At 36.3% G+C, this 20,925-nt stretch overlaps 2 protein-coding genes across 4 annotated transcripts in view; one reads left to right on the top strand and one right to left on the bottom strand.

Annotated features, from left to right (window-relative positions):
• LOC135112625 (RPA-interacting protein B-like) overlaps window positions 1-659 on the bottom strand; it is an 18,494-nt gene extending 17,835 nt beyond the window's left edge. Inside the window, exon 1 of the mRNA XM_064027181.1 lies at window positions 528-659. Coding sequence (XP_063883251.1) covers window positions 528-559 — 32 coding nt within the window. The 5' untranslated portion in view covers window positions 560-659. The remainder of the gene's footprint in view (window positions 1-527) is intronic.
• The window catches only part of LOC135112623 (ribosomal protein S6 kinase beta-1-like), a 21,787-nt gene extending 862 nt beyond the window's left edge, over window positions 1-20,925 (top strand). Inside the window, exons 2-12 of one of the 3 annotated variants that reach the window (XM_064027177.1) lie at window positions 581-726; window positions 3,676-3,716; window positions 4,078-4,204; window positions 4,323-4,457; window positions 5,128-5,261; window positions 5,588-5,735; window positions 6,475-6,609; window positions 6,811-6,927; window positions 7,037-7,168; window positions 7,772-7,879; window positions 11,603-20,925. In XM_064027177.1, coding sequence (XP_063883247.1) covers window positions 581-726; window positions 3,676-3,716; window positions 4,078-4,204; window positions 4,323-4,457; window positions 5,128-5,261; window positions 5,588-5,735; window positions 6,475-6,609; window positions 6,811-6,927; window positions 7,037-7,168; window positions 7,772-7,879; window positions 11,603-11,929 — 1,550 coding nt within the window. In that variant the 3' untranslated portion in view covers window positions 11,930-20,925. Of the gene's footprint in view, window positions 1-580; window positions 727-3,675; window positions 3,717-4,077; window positions 4,205-4,322; window positions 4,458-5,127; window positions 5,262-5,587; window positions 5,736-6,474; window positions 6,610-6,810; window positions 6,928-7,036; window positions 7,169-7,771; window positions 7,880-8,591; window positions 8,901-11,602 lie in introns of those variants that run through there. The other 2 variants (XM_064027178.1, XM_064027179.1) reach the window with 2 other exon arrangements.

Below are 20,925 nucleotides of genomic sequence, written 5' to 3'. Positions count from 1 at the left end.
TTCTGTTAATTGACGAAAATCGAATAGACATGTTCATTTCGTCTTAAATTGTGACGCATGAATTAAGAGTGTGTTAATGTGTACGAGAAACAGCTGTAGTATTGCATCATACGAGGAAGGAGTTAAAATATACATATAATTGGGAGAAAAGCCAGAAAGTAATGAAGGAAAAACACACAAGAGAGGGTGAAGACATTTTTGCAAGGATCTCCTCTCACCATTGTTTTTATCATCGAAAAAATAACAATTGAATTTGTGGATAAAAACTTGGCACTGTAAACTCAGAAGGAGGAAGGTTGATAAACAGCATTTTAACCTTTTCCACCCCGATCTCGGCCACTTTCGCCATTACTGTCAACACTTATTAGTTTATGAATCACAAAGAAAGCACAAGAATAACCCCATCATACATTTGAATATACTCATCATACAAATCTAATAAAAAGAATACCCACACACGAAACATAGATGACCGTAAAATAACACAAGGGACCTTTAATAATAGTTTTGCCCTTTAACATTCTCACCAGTGTCCCCACTCCCTGTGCTCAGGTCTCATGTAGTGGTTGTTTTGGTTCAGCTGGGCCACCACGGGACACTTGCAGCAGGGAACACCTCAGAGCTGCCCTCGTCATGGCGGCACCGGGCTTATTTGATCTGGAGTTGCAGGAGGAGGACGCCATCGAGTGTGACCAGTCCGATGACGACGCGATTGAAGTGGAGGAGGTGAGGCCCATTCCTCGCTGCGCCCTCTGCCCCCCCCCCCCTTGCCTGCCATGCTGCTCTGTTTGTGTTTGGGTGTACCTTTCTCTTTCCTGTTACCGGATTTAATATTCCAAAGACTCCACCATGTATTTTTTTTAACGCTGAAGTGTCTCATAAAATAAGACCCAGCACTCCTAGGGTTTTATGAACGTTCCGTGCCTGCCATGCTGCTCTGTTTGGGTGCACATCTCTCCTTCCCATTACCTTCTTTGATATTCCCTTGGCAGTATCATGTATGTTTTAAGCGCTTAGGGCACACTTAAAGTCAGGTCCAGCTCTACCAGGTCATCTGTACCCTCCAAATCTGCCATGCTGTTCTGTTTTTGTTTGGGTTCTTCCTCTCCCCTATCAGCTGCTTTGTTACTCCAGGGGACTTTAAAAACCCTTATTCTTATATGCTTTTGTAGGAGGTGAGACCGTCCCCCCGGGGCGCTGCTATTTTCTCCTTGCCTGCCATGCTGCTCTTGTTTATGTTGTCTTACCTTTCCCTTATTTGGTGCTTAAAACACCAGGAGACTTAAAATAAATCCCTTATTCTTAAATATTTCTGGTTGAGGTGAGACCTGTTCTGTAAAGCGCTAATCTGCCCTCCCTGCCTGCCATGCTGCTTTGTTTGTGTTTGGGTTCTCCTTTCTCTTTAAGCTTCTATTACATTATGTAGATTTTTAAAAACTCTTATTCTTAATACTTTTGGGAAATGAGGTCTGCTCCCTGAGGCACTGCTTTGCTTTTTGTGCCAGCCATACTGCTTTGTTTATGTTTGGGTTCTCCTTTCTTTTCCTTATTAGTTGCTTTGATCCTTGAGACCAACCTGCATTCACCACCACTAGGTTCTTTACAGTAGACCTGCTCCACATGGCACCTCTCTCATTCCTCCTTGTATTGGTGTCCTGTCTTCTGGGTTTTGCTTCCATATTAGCCATTTTGATACTTGAGGAAACCAGGTTATATTCTTAGACACTCAAGGCTGTCATCAGGAATAATTTCATAGGCCACAGAGATGATCAGCTGGGCTCCCATAAGTGTTTTTGCTATTGATGGTGCAGAATCTTTTGTTCAACTCTTGCCAGAATTCTGCCAATACTCAAAAACCCCAGTAATTTCCACAACAGCTGATTCAAAATTGATGAGTGAGTTAAAGCATCATAATGTTTAAGAATAGGTAAAACACCACAATGTTTAAGAATACAAAATACAAGGAGAGAGAGAGAGAGAGAGAGAGAGAGAGAGAGAGAGAGAGAGAGAGAGAGAGAGAGAGAGAGAGAGAGAGAGAGAGAGAGAGAGATAGGACATATGAAGATAGGGGATGGAGTGAGTGGTCATATAAACACCAGTGTCCAAGACAAAGATTTCACATCTTAATAATCTAACAGAGCAAAGGAGGAGGAGCAGGTCTCTCTCTCTCTCTCTCTCTCTCTCTCTCTCTCTCTCTCTCTCTCTCTCTCTCTCTCTCTCTCTCTCTCTCTCTCTCTCTCTCTCTCTCTCTCTCTCTCCAAGGTTAATAGATATTTTCATTGGGTAGATGTTAGAGGTTGCTACACTTCATATAGGTGGTCAATCATGTACATATAGGTGACCAAGGTATGCTGTAAATTACTAATTTCCTGACCAGAAATCAGGGGTCAACCTATACATGAGATCTATGTATACTTGAGGAAATATGGTATATGAACTGGATCTGTTGACCAAGTAAGTCGCCTCCAGCTGACTTTTGTCTCACTAATGGAGCATTCATTTTAAGTAAGAGCTTACTGTAACTGTAGTAGGTATGAATTAAACCATTATTGAAATACATAGTAATTTTTGGTGTAACACTGCATATTTAGAATATATTGAGCTACTTCCAAGATTGGGTACATCTTACTAATTGTACTTCCATGAAATATACTTTGTGTTCAAGTAGGGTGTAAGGGAATGTAATTCTTTTAGAATTCTAGACTGAGAAAATGTCGCATTCAGTTTTTCCATCCAGATTATATTGTTTTATACCTACTTCTTTTTATGCATTAAGAATCAGTTTTCTAATCAGCAGCCATTGCTCTCCAGGGTGGCTGCAGTTAGGAAAAGTTAGAAATCATTTGAGATTCAGCTGTGATGTGTTTTAGCCAGTAATAGGCTATGTACCAATCAGGAACATAAGGAGATTGTAAGTTTTATTTATTTACTTACTTAAATATATATATATATATATATATATATATATATATATATATATATATATATATATATATATATATATATATATATATATATATATATATATATATATATATATATATATATATATATATATATATATCTTGGTCTGCAGTGCTGGTAGGCAATTCTATAATTCTTCTGGTTCTTGAGCATGCCCAAGGCCACCATCTGTCTTGAGCTGCCTGGTCAGATATTATCAGTGCTTCGCTTTCCCCCGTGCAACTGAATTAAACTAGCTGGATGTCATACACTCACTGAGATCAACTGATAATTTTGTCATCTTTTTTTTTTGGTGCTAACTGTATAGCTCTCAAATGCAATTGCCATTGAAGATAGGGGTGATAGGAAGCATGTGGGTAGTCTTCAGCTGTTCAGTGACAGCCTGAAAATGGCCAGCTTCCAGCAGGACTAAACACAGGTTACCAAGACCATCAAATGGCCTCTCACTTATACTTTCTTCTTTATTTTCTAGTTGAAAATGTATTCATTTTCACAGTATTGCATGACTACACAAAAAATCTTAGTTTAATCATAGTGTGATTCATGTTCATATATTTTTATTTATTCTCTGATCATTGTATTTCACTTGAGAGCTTGGTCTTCTTCCATTAAATTCCTTTTTTTAACTCGTTTCTTATATGTCTTCATATTTATTTACACAATGAAAAGGTTTCACTAAAGTATTTTACATCTTATTATGTTTGTTTTCAGAGCCAGTATGAACAAGGCCCAGATATGAATGCAATTCTCCAGTAAGTATCATACATTTCATCCCAAATAGATATTCTGTAACCTTGCCATTATTCTGACAGATTTGATAAATGTAATCCTTGAGATTATGCTAGTCTCAGTTGATCCCAAGAGTCAAGTGTACACTTGTGGCGGAGTCATTGAATGCTTCATATGACAGTAACAGGAAGTTATATATTTCTTTGTATGCATCTGTCTTATAATAAATGTATATATGGCAGAAATTTGTTCCTGGGAACTTTCTTGGGATCTTAAGTGTGTCACTTCCAAGTTTTTTTTTTTTTTTTTTTTTTTATATACACCAGTAGGTCCAGGTTTATCTGAATTGGAAAAAAAAAATAGTTAATAAACAAATATTTTCAGGGCTGAGGGAATTGAGACCCTACAGTTGTCTGACAGCACAGTTAATCCAGGCAGAGAGAAGGTCCGCCCCTCAGATTTCCAGTTGTTGAAGGTTCTTGGCAAAGGTGGATATGGCAAAGTCTTTCAGGTATGTTATCTTCCATGTGTTAAACAGTATTGCTGTGAGCTTTGGCATACAGTAACTTGTTGCTAATACTAAGAATGTGTTACTGTATTAAGTTCTGTATTCAACTTTTACCTTTTAGGTTAGAAAAATGACAGGTGGCAGAGGAGGTGGCAAGATCTTTGCCATGAAGGTCCTGAAAAAGGCCACAATAGTACGTAACCAGAAGGATACAGCGCACACAAAGGCTGAGAGAAACATTCTTGAAGCTGTCAAGGTAAAGTGTTGCTTTACTAGTGACCTCTGACAATAATGTATTGTTTTATCTTCACTTGAAACCATTTGTTTATTTGTAGTTGAGTTTATTATGTTTGAACTTTCCAGTACAAATAATTTTGTTCTGAATTAGATCCACCTGGTATGCATCATAATTCAAACATTTAGATTTACCACTTTAGTTGATTTCATAGAATAAAATGTGTTGATTAAGAATGTCTAATAGTGTTTGCAAAGAGAGGATAATAGGTTGTGATGGTCTAACACAGGTGTTAAGAAGACAACGTGATCATCATGCCCTTTCCCTCACATGCTTTATTTTTTATAAGAAGGTAATTGTAGTAAGTTATTCCTTCCCTAAGAGACTTTTGTATATGTTAATCCACATGCACCTTTCTTAGTTCCTAAATTTACTTTTTGTTCATGTAAGACAAAAAAAATTTGCAGAAAAAAAGGACTCTTTGGAACAAGTCTTACTAAATACAGTTACTACAAAACCATCTTGTGTGTTTTCCATAAAAATAAATATTGAAATTGAGACTATCCTTTAATATTTGGTTATGGGAATTATTAGCTTTTGTATTATTACTTAGGGTAGAAAACATAATGAGGTTTAGTTCATGTAAAATAAGGTACTGTGTGTAATATGAAAAATGTTTTGTTCCCCCCAGCATCCCTTCATTGTGGATCTGGTATATGCTTTTCAAACGGGTGGCAAGTTGTACCTTATCTTGGAATACCTGTCTGGTGGAGAGCTTTTTATGCACCTGGAAAGAGAGGGAATATTCATGGAGGACACAGCTTGGTGAGTTATTCTTGCATCTTCATTTGGTATACCTCACTGTTTAATTGTCTAGTTAGTATGCACAGCTTCAACTTCGTGTTTGACTTTGTTTTATATATATATATATATATATATATATATATATATATATATATATATATATATATATATATATATATATATATATATATATATATATATATATATATATATATTTTTTTTTTTTTTTTTTTTTTTTTTTTTTTTTTTTTGACAAAAATGTGTGTGATTGGTAAGTGTATTATATATGAAGAACACTGTGACACTTATATTTTTGGTGAAATGCTAAAGTTATTCTTTGTGTTCAGTTTTTACATTTCCGAGATCATACTGGCTCTGGAACATCTCCATTCCGAGGGCATCATCTACAGAGACTTGAAACCAGAGAATATACTACTGGACTCCTTTGGCCATGTGAAGCTTACAGATTTTGGATTATGCAAAGAAAAGATTCAGGTAAATGTAATTCTTTATTTATAAAGTTTAGGTGGTTTTTTCCCCCTGTTTGTTGATTTAATCTCCAAGTTGTGTTTTATGGAAATACCATGAACACATACTCATAGTATAAATTAATTATGTGATATTGTAGTTTTCCTGCAAAATATTTGTTTCCAAACACTGTAGTCTCGTGATGAGCTTATTGTTTGACCATTCAGACAGTGAGTTCCAAACAGGTTCTAGTTTGATCTAGTTTAGTCATGTTTGATACTTCTCATAGTCTGCTTGTGCTGTATAAGTTTGGTCTGGTCAATTTTGTATAGATGAAAAGGCTGTCCCATTGTAACAATATAAAATATTCTAACATCAATCGTTACCAATGTAAATTACAAGATAGCCTCGCTCTTAATGCTGTTAAATGCTGCTTTTTTTGTAAACACATTCATGAGCTCATTGGATTGAGTGAAGGAAAAGATCTTTGGTTTATCAGATTTAGTAGAATCAGCAATGAAGTCCCCCTGTGATAGTGGTGGGGAATATGACCTGGCTGTACATTTTGCCATATTCCCTAGTGTTCCCTACATATGTTATAAAGAGGCTGTTAGTAACGTGATCCTATTCCAACAATGAGATAAAGTATGACATATTTTCTCTTCTACATAATCTTTAAATTAGATGTTAGCCTAGTTCGTAGATCATACATCAAGTACACTATAATTATAAGTCTCAGTGATGACATTGCTCTTCATTTCCTTAGGATGACTCTGTGACTCACACCTTCTGTGGAACCATTGAATACATGGCACCAGAGATCCTCACTCGTACCGGCCACGGGAAGGCAGTGGACTGGTGGTCTCTTGGAGCACTCATGTATGATATGTTGACGGGTGCGGTGAGTTTACCTTGAGCTTTGGTGATGTTTCTATAGATGTAAGAGATAGCTGAGCTTAGGGAACATGGAGTATTTACTGTGGCAGGTAGACCTATAGTTCCTCCAGCATTGCCTGTAATAGCTGCCAAACTGCCATTTTGCTATTAATGTAGTTAGTAACTCTGCCAAAACCAAATCCTAATCAGGAAATTCTTTGTTCAGCCACCCTTTACAGCAGAGAATCGAAAGAAGACAATTGAGAAGATTCTAAAGGGGAAGCTGAATCTGCCACCTTACTTGACACCAGATGCACGAGACCTCATTCGTAAACTGCTTAAGGTATGCAGTGCACGCACTTCTGTCAGCTCTCTCTGGTTTTCTTGACTGTTAATTCATGTAGAAAGTAATATTATGAGCTGCATAGTTTATAATGTGTTTCTCATAACAGCGTCAGGTTAGCCAGCGATTGGGCAGTGGACCAGATGATGGGGAGCCCATCAAAAGACATCTTTTCTTCAAGCATATTAACTGGGATGAAGTTATCAACCGGAAGTTGGATCCTCCATTCAAACCAGTACTAGTAAGTCTTACAAATTTTGACATGTTTGTTAGGTGGACATTAGTTATTTAATAGTAAGACAAACAGTAAGATAAACAGATCTAGTAAATCTTTTCATTTTGTGTCTTTTTGTTTGGAAAATCCTGACATATCATGCTGTAATTGTTTGGTAACCAAATAAAATGCTGGAGTTTTTATTTGTTGATATAGGAACAGAACAAAGGCTGTTTGCTTTGCATTTTTAACTTCAACACAATACATATGTAATCCATGATACATTCTTTCACTTAAATCCCTAAGAATCAAAAGCAATTAGTCATAATGTTCTCTTCTCCATTAGCACTACACAGATATAACATGAATAAGGTTTCCTTCTGAAGACAAATTCTAAAAGGATCCTCTAATGGTCCAGAGGCAAGTGTAGGTCATCTGTGTAGCACAGCTTACAGCCAGTGACAGCGTAGCCAGCCTCACTGATTTAGTTTGAGAGATTTCCCGAGAGTACTGTTAATGTACTGCATGTATGTAAATCAATCTCTTTAGAACCTGTATTCTTAATATAAGTATTTTGCTTTTCAATATCAAGGATCATCATGAGCCATTTCTTTCCTCTGTGTGCTCCAGAGTGGTGAGGATGATGTGAGCCAGTTTGACAGCAAATTCACAAAACAGACACCAGTTGATTCCCCTGATGACCACATGCTCAGTGAGAGTGCCAACATGGTCTTTGAGGTAAGTAGAGAGTTCCTTCTTTGATCATGTTCTATTTTTATTTCTGTTCACACAGTAGGAGAGGTAGCTTTGTTGCACATTCCGTGGTTGGATGGGAAGAACACTACCACTGTACTTTCTTTGCATCATAAAAATTGACTTAAAGGGGCAGGACAAGGGAAAAGGGAATCCTCTAAATATTTTTATTTCCACAATGAGACAAGACTTGCATCTTGTCTAGACTAGGTCCCTTTACTGTAAAGGGGAATTTACAGCAGGTGTCTTCATGGGCCCCACAGAGTTGTTCTAGGTTTTACAGGTGAGTCATTGAGGCATGGTGCTGTACAGTGGTTGCTTTGTGTGCGATTGCCCTCCTGGTGCAGTTTCCTCATTCTTGTTGGCCTGCACCATATTGGGAAAAGGCAGACATTTTATAGTACAGAATGATGATTACTAGATGTCAGATTGAAATAAATTTTTTCTTCACTACTTTCAAGATCTGTACATAGAATTGTGGTAAAATTATTTGTAGTGAAGCAAATTTATGTTCTGTGCTGGATGAAATTGGCTATTAGCTAACATAAGTGCATGCTCTATTGGTATATTTTTTAATAACTGATTGATTAAATTTTGTCTGAAAAATTTGTAATGCATAATATTTTCCCACCTTCCTGCCCTTTCCCACCTATGTTGGTTTACAACATAGTATATGTGTGCAATTTGTTTCCAACAGGGATTCTCATATGTGGCTCCGTCACTGTTAGAGGAAATGGCGCTGACTCCCTACAGACATGAGGATATAACAGAAATGAGTTTAGCTTAATAGTGTTATTGTAGCATAAGTTAAAATATATGTATGAATTATGCTTGCAGTGTTGTGAAGAATCTTACTGATATGACGAAAAGTTCCCATGATGCATGACCGAAGCCTCATGAATTCGTTTTAATGTTTTTTCTTCTCCAAAAAATGTACTCATCATGGATTATGGGGCAATATTTCATTTAGGTTTTTAGTGTATATTAAAGCATTTTGGGAAACATGTGCTTGAAGTTTTTCTTGCCTTGTTCAAAATCCTTTTCCAAAATTATACATTCAAAATCTTGATGGTTCTCATGTCAGTAATATTTCTCATTTCTCTGGGTAAAGGAGGCTAGAAGAGGTAACTAGATAAGACAGTTGTGTACATACTTTTATAGCTATCCAGTGACAGTTATGGACATGAACAACTGGATGACATACGTAGGAGGGATTGTTACTTTTTAGGCTTCAATGACGGACTATTGCTTATGGAGGAACCTCAGATATTTAGAATACTTTTGTGGAATATAGTTTTAGGATCGTTGTGCATCAAATCATCACTAAATATGCAAGATGCAATCAAAAAGTTCTGAGACTACACCTGGAAAAAAAATAAAAACATACCCAAGTCAGCTTGCACTGGCATGCCTTCAAAGAAGTCACCTCCAGCAGTGCACCATTCCTGTTGCTGCTTCTGTTCTTGGAATGCCTTTTGGAAACCCTGTTCTGTACCCAGATCTCCTTGGTGTCAAAATGGTGATGTTTCACCTGGAATTTCATCTTGTTAAAGACAAAAAGTTGGATGATTTTAAATCTAGTGAGGAGGTTCATGTAAAGCATTCTTGTTGGTATAGGTGAAAAACCACACATTTTTCAACATACTGAATGACTATGTTGTTATGATCAGGTTTGCAGTACATGCACACATTAGGCAATGATGTGGTCTGTTTTGATTTGGACATGAAAATTGTGAGCTCTATTAAGTGATGTGGAGTGTGTTAGAAGGTACCATAATATGGTTGACCCTACATTTAACGGACCTTGGTTTAATGGAATTTGGATTTAACAGACCCCATACATTGTCCAGACAAATGGACAAATGTCCGTTATTCAAAAATTTGTTCAGTTGGTGGTGGGGGAAGTGGCAGCAGTTTCCTGCCAAATGGGAGCATGGGAGGCTGGGAGGTGGGAGCACCAGTCTACAGTAGCAACAGCCTTCATCCAATATACTGTATGCTTGTGCTTACAGTGTTTATACAGTGTATTTAGTGCTATCAAGATGCCTAAGCAACAGAATACAATATCTTTAATATGCATGATATGGTATTTTACATGGTGGTTGCCAAAATTAATGTAACACAAATACTAATGATGGTTTAAATGACCTGAGTGCCAATTGGCATTAAAATTACTACTTGACCATGATCTTTGATGTTCATTTGCAGTCATTAGTTAGTCTCAGAACTTTTTGATCTTTTCTCATATCACATTTGAAAGGTGCATCTCAACATCTCAGCTAACCTCAATTGCATGTGGCTTTTATTACTTCCTCCAGCTTTTTGGTTAAATATCAATGCTTGGAAATGTGCAAAATTTAACAAATGGCTTAACAATCCTGGAAAATGTTCCTGGAGCTGGTAGCAGCATTCAGAAAAGCCCCTTAATAAAGTGGGTAACTGGTATGTATTTAGTGTAACATTCACAAACAACTTTACTATTTTTTTGTGTGGGTAAATAATGGGCCTTATTTTTTTCCATGGTGTTTTTGTCTTTAGTCTTCTCCCTTGGAAAACAAACTAATAATGTTTTATATATATTTTTAAGCTGTAGATCACAAAGATTAATGAAGAGTAAGGAAGGATTTAGAAAAAAAAAATTAAGGTGTATGAATCAGGTTTTGTGATTTACATATGACAATAATTGCCAATGAAAGGGAAGAAAGTGTATTACATTATTGGATCCTGAGAAAAGAACACTGAGTTGATCAGGCAGCAATGTTGCAATGTTGGAGAGAGGTTTTTGAATATGTGAAGGCTTTATATAAGGATGCAGAGACATGTATGAGTATCAAAGAAGTAAAGTGAAATGAGTGAAAGCTTTAGTATAAAGAGTCAAGGAGTGAGTGTATGTATAATGTTTCTATGACTTTTTTTTTTAATGTTATTATAGGAGAGATGAGAGGACAGTGTTGTTTGTTATGGAAATATGTGGAAATGCTAGTAAATGATTGTTAAATACAATAGTTTGCAGATGATTCACACTACTTGTGAATCCCCATCACCTTGAATGAGATTGTTAAATACAATAGTTTGCAGATGATTCACACTACTTGTGAATCTCCATCACCACCTTAAGAATAGGAAAAAATAGACAAGGGTGAGTGGGTGTCAAGCTCAGCATCACCTTGGATGAAAGATTGTGAAAGAATACAAATACAGTTTTAGTTTTGGTAGAGGACATCAATCTCTACTTTGGAAGAGACCAGCCACCACCTCTTTTTCTATAAACTGGCACAAAATGTTTCCAATTTCAGTTGTTCATATTACTTTTTTGCTGCCCCTTAAGACATTATATTAAATCAAAAACTTGAATGAATTGAAACAGTCAGATGTAGAGGTATAATCTAGTATTCATACTAAAACTTAAATACAACTACAGCCAATAAAATTAAAGGCAAAACTTCCTACATGGCAAACTTATAGGAGATTCTCAACCAACCAGTTCAAGATAACCAGTTTTCTGGTTATTTCTGATTTCTGATTAATGGTTTAGTAATTACAATGTGATTTTGGAGGGTGAGTGAGGACCACTGACAAAAGTGGCAAGTAAAAGTGAGTTGGAGGTAGCTGAATAGTAGGGTGAGTGAATGTTTGAGAAAAATATTATTGGAAATTATAATTATGAAAAGGAGATATGGCTATATGCCTTTAATTTATTTTTGACAGGGTTTCACATATGTGGCACCATCAGTGTTAGAGGAAATGGCTCGGCCAAGTGTGGTGAAAGCACGCTCTCCACGCAAGCCATTCACTCCTAATTCTGGGGGACCTTTCTCCCCAAGATCCATCCAGAACCCTTTCAACTTCACTAATGGTGCTGATAGCTCTTCTTCAATCCCTCATTATGAGCAAATGGATACCAGCAACTCCACTCCCATGTCAAATAACCAGCAGCAGCCCTCACACAGCCACCACCAGCAAGACCGGAGGCTACAGCAACAGCAGCAGCAGCAACAGCAGCAACAACAGCCTGTATGGAATTGGAAGCATTAACATTCTCAGAATTAGGTGAAAATTTTTAGTGGATCCCTCTGCTGCTCAGTGTGTGTGAATTGTAGACTTTGTGCTGATAACTTGTGTGAGAAAAGCCCAACTATTACAAATAGAAATGGGGCATGAGAAGAGAAATGAATGTGTTGATTTGGGGTTTGGTCTATGCAAGATGTTTAGTCACAGATCTGTTGATCACTTCTGAAAAGGTTGCTCTAATTATAATTAGGCTTCATATGGATAGTAATGGCATTTGCATTTTTTGTGAATGAGATAGGTTTTACCAAGCTGAATTGCCATTATAATCCCTAATTACAGTTGAAGTGAAAGCCTTGAGTGGGAAAGAAAACAGCATGTGAACTGTGAATGTATAAGTATCATTCATGTACTGGGCCTTACATATACTCTTAAGATAGCCTTAATATTTAATCATTTTGATGGATACATGAGGCTATTACAAGTTCCTCTTTATGGGCACATGTATAACACATTGTTTGTCATCATAATTCAGTAATCTTTGTGTGTGTACATTTCAGACCCTTCAGTTTAGTCTATTGTGATCTTGTCTTATTTGCCATGGAGCTCACTCTTCACAGTTTGTGAGGCTCATTAGTGTTTAGCTGCCTTCAGTGAGGCTGAAAATTGGTCATTTGTAAATAATTGCTCACATAACATTGCCAAAAAATAGTAGTGTATAGCTTGAAGATAATGATGGAAATTTTAGAAATTTAGAAAATTGTGTACTCAAAGCTAAGCAAGCAAATTTTATTTCTTAAAGAGAGTTTCACATGATTCACTTGCATAAAATATTGAAAATAGATGATTAGATTGATCAAATTATTTACTGTGCCATGCAGTGGTATTGAACATATAGACATATATATTACTAGTTATATATAGCCAAAATGTTACAGTAGTCTAGGTCTAGTATAATGCCTTACAAGCATGTAGCAGCTAACTGAAGCCCTGGCAGGAGGTGACAACTTACCCCAGTGTTGCTCGAGAACAGTTTGACGGTTGACAACTAACCCCATACTTCATTACCTTAGTATAGGATTTGTTTTTGTGATTGGTTTGTGGATTAATGTCATGAAATTATAATCATTATTTTTTTTTTCTCACTTTTCTCACATTAAGATTAATTTCCTCACAACTTTATATGAATGCATCATAATGCAGTACATGATGCAATGTAGGGAAATACATATTTTCCTCCATATATTATTGCAATCACCCATAACATATTGGGACTTATTTATTATAGAGCTGTGGAGAGTGTAGATAAGTGTGTATATAGTGTATGTGGTTGACCTTGACCCACTTAATCCTTGAAAATGTTTGCTGTGATCATGCTGGTAATCCTGCATCATTTTACTGAGGCACAAGTTCCACAACCCAGTGTGGTTTTATTTGTGAAATGTTATCCTGCCTGATGATACTTTTTTTTTTTTCTCTTGCTTTAAAAAGAAAAGTTTTTACAAACACAAAGTGAATACTAAATTTTATTTGCACATTGGTAAGTTTCAGTTTAACAGATCATTCTCCGCATTATGAAACATGCATCATTTATTATGGGCTGAATTTCTCAAAAATCTTATTATAGATAAGAAAGCTTTTATTTAGCTTAAATTTTCTAGTTCTTCCAAAGATGGTTGATATCAGTGTGATGTGATGTGTCTTAAGCCATTAATGGGTGGCCTACTCTTAGCTTGGTGGCCGGCCATCTCATGGAGATTAATATGACTTTTACAAGTTCTGCAACATGAAAGATAACTTTTCTAAAGTCTTGGATTTACTTGATTATTATTTACTTTTTTCTTCTTTTATTTGCTACATTTTATTGGGAGTAACAGATTACCTATGCAAGAATGTTGTGCAGTCTTGTATATTTATAAGAATACTTTCTTTGTTTGAAAATTACCCTGCAAAGTAATGCATTAGTTGATGAAAGATACTTGGACATTGGTGCTCTGATGTGGCTCCTTGATAGCTTTGTTATTACTTCATCACTGATTTAACTTTAATGGACTTGTTTTTACTAATGTTTTGCTTTCTAGCTTCTTTTGACATTTTAATCCATACTAACCAGTATAATACTGCAGTACTCCAAAGCCAACATTCTCTAGAAGAAATGTAACATGCAGTTAGGGTTCAATATTAACAATAACATCTACCTTCCTGCTTAAGGATGAAATTACATTAACACTATCCATCATGCCTTGTGTGGGGTGGAAACTTGGAGGAGGTTATGCTGTGAAACTTGGTATTACTGACAAGTCTAAGGAAAAATAAAGATACGTTTGCTTTTGTGGTAAAATATGGTGCCTGATCCTAGGTAACCCAGTAGTGAGTTATTGCAGTACTACCAAGGATAAATGCAGATGTATAGCTTGTTGAATGGCTATGCCAGTATTTTTGGACAGCCTGAAAAGATTATTTAATACATTTATAAAAAAAAATGTTTATGATAAGAGGTGTTATTCTCCAGTGTGTGTGTGTGTGTGTGTGTGTGTGTGTGTGTGCGTGCGCGTGTGTGCATGCATGTGCAGTACATGCATACACACAAGTATGAAAGTGCATGCTTGCATGTACTGTTTATAAGCTCATCCATTTCTAGAAAATAAAATAACTGAAGAAAAATTATGATGCCAGCAGTTCACTAAGAGACCTACTCCACACACACCCTCCCTCCCTCCATTCCAACCTCCCCTCCACCCTGGTTCTCTCTCTCTCTCTCTCTCTCTCTCTCTCTCTCTCTCTCTCTCTCTCTCTCTCTCTCTCTCTCTCTCTCTCTCTCTCTCTCTCTCTCTCTCTCTCTCTCTCTCTCTCTCTCTCTCTCTCTCTCTCTCTCTCTCTCTCTCTCTCTCTCCCTCTCTCTCTCTCTCTCTCTCTCTCTCTCTCTCTCTCTCTCTCTCTCTCTCTCTCTCTCTCTCTCTCTCTCTCTCTCTCTCTCTCTCTTCATATTAAAACTTTATTATATCCTAGAAATTGCCTTAAGCTATTAATTTGACAATGGGCTCTGGATAAGAATTTAAACTTAAAAATGCAAATGGGGTGAAAATCTGAGGAGATATTCAACTAAATCCACCTCCACATTGATTTTTGGTGTTTTTACCAGTTAGTTTAGAAATTAGTAATCTGATACTCCCCAGCAAAAAGTAAAAGAATAGTGTGCATATTGTTTCTGAACTTCAAAACATTTTCACAAATGTCATTGATTGCATCTGCCTACTACAAGTATTGCAGCAACAACTTTTGCCTGTGTAGTGTGTCTGGGTCACTGTAAGCCACCTACATCCATCCCTGGTGGATCACACTGGCACTGCAGGTTTTTTGTCTCAGGTTGGCTGGCTGTCTTAGCAAATATATAAGATACATTTTCTACTCTTAAAGGTACACTGCACATTACTATGTAGAGTATCTTAAAGTGAAACACATGTAGATAGATTTTGCAGTTTGTGCACCTGCATGGCTGGGCTATCCAATAGAACTTCCCAATTTTTATTTTGCTAAGATTAAAGCCAATTATATATTAAAACCTAAATTTATCATGGTCATCCAAGTAATACTGCATTTGATTATGAATTGGTGTTGAAGTGACATGAAACTCGTTTGTAAAATTATCTGAAGACTTGCCATTAAGTCAGAAGCACCACTCTAGGTAACATGTATCAGATCCAGCAGTGGCCCATAACACACTCAGTAAAAAAGAGAGGATGTGTTGTCCTCATGCAATGTATATCCCTCGCTGCATTTGTGGGCATGAGGCAGGTATATTGCAATAATGTAATAATGATTTTCAATTGACTAAAACTCACTGGGGAGGGGGTGGTTGCCAGTAGGTGGGAGAAGTGGTGTGGTGTTACCAATCATGCTGACTGCTCTGTTTTATTCTGCATTCTGTATAAAATAAATAATGTAGCTATTTGTACTTTTTGTCATGTTATTTATTTGCTTATTATTGTTGATTTATATTTTACTGCCCATTTCTAATCTAATGCACAAAAAAAAGTTTGAAGCTCTATCTGAGCTGTAGACTCATATAGTTCTGTACAGTTCATTGTTCACTATAAATGTGGTCATCACTAAATCATGGAAAAAAATGTTCTCTGTAATTTTCACAGTTTGCAGTTGACCATCTGTACATACATGTTTAGTGCTCCCATGTTTGGAGACAGAAGCAAAGCATGCTTGGTGATGTGCAAGGAAGATTTGAGTGATTTTCATAATCACTCAGTGACTTTCACTCACTTTTACTTCACTGATTTTGGACAGTGAAGTCTCTGAGACTCAGTAAGACGTATATAATCTTGTTTAAAGGACAGTAGCAACTTCATTCTGTATCTAGCATAACTTTTCAGATGTAAAAAGTATGATACATCCATGTAGTATCATGAACATATGACATCTTTTTCAGAAAGTAAAGTTACAAGATTTCTTGCTTGACTTGCTATCTTGTATCCCTGAAAGAGTCTGATTTCAGGTAACTCAGATGTAGTAAGTTTTAATTTGTTCTGTTTAATATTTAGTATTCTAGATTGGCCTAGCCTTTATAACCTTTTAGTGTATTACGGTATTGCATTTATGAAAACTATTGAAGATGAGGTCTTGTTATGTCAAAATTATGATGGACACACACCACATGAATGATACGTACTTCCTTTCTTCTAAGTCTTGTATTCCCACTCACTAATTACCAATGAGAATAAAGACAAATACAAGCAGTAGGTGTATAATAAGTTTCAGTCAGAATCAATCATAGCTATTCATTTGAATGTAAATTTATTTGCCTTTTAATTGCTGACTTTGCATGAAGTCAAAAATATGTATATAAATGTCAAAAATAAATCAATCCGGATGATGCTGATAGTGATGTAACAGTTAGCAAAGAAATTTTCAAATGTAATTGTAGAGAATCTTTTAGCATATATTAGTACTTCATGATATCAAGGAATAACAGTTCTTTGAAAGGCAAGTATATTGTGACACATTAGGCAGTGCTTAAGTACATACTACAGCAACTTTCATATTGTGTTTAAATGTGCATTTTATTTTTGTCTTTCCTCTGAGTTGCAGCTTGGTCATCATGTTTATGCCATACTTGGTCTTATTAATGGTGGTGACCACTTAGATTGAATAGTATTCCCCTGTATTATAATATAGTAATGTTCTTTACATTAGTAGAGGTTGCTAACAGTTTTAGATGACATGTATCTCCATAAGATGCTACATGCATATATGAATGATTGTCATAGTCATATCCTAAGTTCTTATTGATACCTGGAGCATATGCATACTTCATTATAATGTGACATGATATTGTACATAGTTACATGCAAGTATGTGATCATTAATCTTTGAAAATGATAATCAGTGCTACAGTGATTGTTGTTCATTGCTACAGGGTTGGCTAAGTATTTGTAATGGTAGGATTTGTTGGTTCATAGGAAGGACTCAGAAGAAGTCCCTTTTTTCCTTACATCAAACGGTTGTGCCTTTCTGGGAACTAGTGTGTGTGTGTGTGTGTGTGAGTGTGTGTGTGTGTGTGTGTGTAAATATATGTGTGCATGTCTTGCCTTGTTTGTATACATGCATGTCATTATTTTTTATTCTTGTTTGTATTTCATTGAAAGCAATATTTAGATTATTTTTTCATTTATTGCAATACATTAGTGTACATGCAGCTCATATTCCTCTCTCAGCATATATAATACAGACATCAACATACATACACAGCCACATTTTTGTTGCAATGAAACAACTCAGCACTGACTGGTAATGGTGATTGCTTTTGTGGCAATATCAAACAACATCTTAATTTTACAAAGTACTCAAGGAAATTACTCCTCCCTCTCTTCCTGTTGCATCATTCTATGCCAGTTTTGAGCTGCTTTATTAAATAACTGTGATGAAAGATGTATGAATAAGATAAGTTAAAAGAATAATAAAGTAAATTATATATATGGTGAAACCCATACTTGTAAATCTCTGGTCTTTGCTCTTAGTTTGCAAGTATAGTTCCCAAGCTTCATTAACTTTAGAAAAGAAATCTTACAACATCAGTCAGAAGCATGTAATCTAGCCCACAACTTAATAAAGATCTAAGAGATTTTATAGATAGAGCCAGTGGAGTGATGAATTACCTTACAATATCAGACAGAATCACATGATCTAAGTCATAATAGGAAAATTAAGTTGACAGTATTATAGATAAAATCAAGGAGTAAATGATTTGTAGAGCAGCCAGTCAGACTACGGTTTGTCTCAGCAGTCTTAAATGAAGGCAGAGAGGGAGCATATGACAAACATCATGAAAAGTAGCCAGGTGTTGGCTTTTTGTTTACAGCATTGTGATATATGCATTTGCAGCTTCTAGATTACGAGTATGCTGTATTTGAAAAATGAAAATGTATGTTATGTATATGAATGCAATAAGGGACATGAGTTATGTACCTTAGCCCTGCTGCTCTTATTGTGATGCCTGCCACCACTGTCACAACACCTCATGACACAGTCAACCACTTACCAATATTGATAAGGAATACCTATTAAGTTTCTCTCTCTCTCTCTCTCTCTCTCTCTCTCTCTCTCTCTCTCTCTCTCTCTCTCTCTCTCTCTCTCTCTCTCTCTCTCTCTCTCTCTCTCTCTCTCTCTCTCTCTCTCTCTCTCTCTCTCTCTCTCTCTCAACTTCGAATTTATAACTAAGATTATATAAACAATCTTAGAAAAGTGAGCTAAAAGATAGAACATCCTAAATAAATATTATGGAACTGATTTTGATTGGAAGAAGCATCTGGTGAGCAGAAGGGCTTATGATGCAGTTAAGCGATGGCTGTTGGAGTTACATTTTTTTAATATTTTACAAGGTTGAGTGTATTAGATGTTGACAGAATTAACTTCAGAATAACTTTAGCACAAATTTACCTTAAATCAAGATCACAGTTTATTGAGGCCATTGGTTGCATCCATGACTAATATTTCATCCACTGTGAGCATTAATAATCATATCACTATTAAATAAGATAGCTTATTGTAGAATTGCTCCTAATTACTGCTGGCCCATCATAACAAATACTGAGTTATCTTACTTGAGTGACAACAGTGTCTCCTTTCAATTGATCTTAATTACTGTAGTATCAGTGCATAGTAATTAGTAAGCATAAGAGGCTAATTACTGTAGAATATTTGAAGGACAGAAGACATAAGTTCTAGCAACCAGTGGTTGTGCTGGTGCTGCAATCCCTTTATGCTTAGTAGTGGGTGCTCATGAAATAGTAGTCAATATAGATTCATTCATTTATTACTCACATTTGTGTGTTTGTATAATATTGAGAGTGAATGGTCTCTGTAAAGGCTCCTGAAGAACTCTCTCCAGTACTTATGTTGTCAATGGCTTCCTTTTCTCCTTGTAGAATGATATGCCTCAGGTTTTCTGCTTCTTTTAAAGCATGAGCATAAAGATAGCAACCTTATTTGTGCTGCTTCTCTGGAGTGGTGATGGTCAAACATGCCATGCAGGAGGCCTTAAGGGCATGGTATTGAGAGTCTTATGCTCCAGAGGTCCAAAGATGTTGTTTAAGGTTGAATACTTATTAATCTGTAGTTTCTTCTGGCAGTAGTGTGTACGAGTAATGACCTAGGAACTGATGTGAATGTGCATTTGTATAACTGTTCTCTTTTTATTGATACACAAACAGGTGCTTGAATAAGTGAGAAAATATGGGTATGTATTATGCTTTCTGATCACTGGCACTGTGCAAGACTGTGTACCTATAGAATGTGGTAATGGCTGTTGTGTGTGTGTGTGTGTGTGTGTGTGTGGTAGGAACTGTTATTTAGTGACGTACTTGTCTATTTTTATATCTTTTATGCTGTATGGTATCCTGTGTAATGTTGGATGGATACTGAAGACTTGTGATTGAAGCAGTAAGTCCTTTTATGCAGGATCTGTTTTTATGCAGCCATTTCAAGAATTTGTGTTTGGAAGATAATGTTGAGCCTTCATCATTGTTGTTATTGTAATTATTATTATTATTATTATTATTATTATTATTATTATTATTATTATTATTATTATTATTATTATTTGCAATTTTTCTCTTGTATTTTGAAGTTGTTAGGAACATGAAGACTTGTGTTATTGAAACATTGCCCATAAAAATTGTCATGGTGCTTAGTGGTTTGGCTTCTAGGTTAGAGGACAGGTGCTGTGTGTGTGTGTGTGTGTGTGTGTGTGTATGTGTGCAAGAAACAGAGGTAAGGATGAGCAGTGACCAGTCATCTTAGAGGCACAAAAGGTGTCTTAAAAATAAAGTAACAGGCTTTTTTTTTTTTTCTGTGTGTGTGTGTGTAGGTTGCAACAGTTATGTCTCCAGTGGTGCAGTTGGTGGCGGATTTTGTTTGTTTTACCTGATGAATTTCCAATAGCTGGCTGGTAACAGCTGAAAAGGTTTAGTTGAACATAATTTTTCAGTTTTGTATTTTATCAGTTTCATAAAGTTTCATAAAGCTTTATAGGAAATATGTTCATTGTTATGATCAAGGTAATTATAATTATATACTATTTTTATTTATTGTTTATTTGTTGAGTGCTAGGCACATTCTGGTAATCACAAAGCGTCCTCAAGAACACTGCATCAGTGTCACGGATCTCATCACGTAGGGGTATTTATTGCAGCATTAAATGCCAAGAGTCTGAGGCTGCTGCAGAGTCTTGGATGACCATTTCATTTTGTTATAAATCAAGATGTGTGTGTGTTGAGGCAGAGTCTCCTGCTCATCCTTGAGGAATGCGTGCGTTAATGACAATACGAGAGCCTTTGCGTGCGTTGAGTGCGGTGTGAGGTGCTGCCAGCTGAGCGGCGCGAGGCAGAGGGTCTCTACATTTCATGGAATAGGTGACTCAGCCATGGATATGATTATCTTTGCCATTAATATTGTTATATGTGAATATACCATTGTTATAATTTCATGTACATGCCAATAAAAATATATGCCTA

This window comes from Scylla paramamosain, chromosome 24 (genome assembly GCF_035594125.1).
Source record: "Scylla paramamosain isolate STU-SP2022 chromosome 24, ASM3559412v1, whole genome shotgun sequence".
Lineage (NCBI taxonomy): Eukaryota > Metazoa > Arthropoda > Malacostraca > Decapoda > Portunidae > Scylla > Scylla paramamosain.
This window is presented reverse-complemented; position numbering and strand designations above follow the sequence as displayed.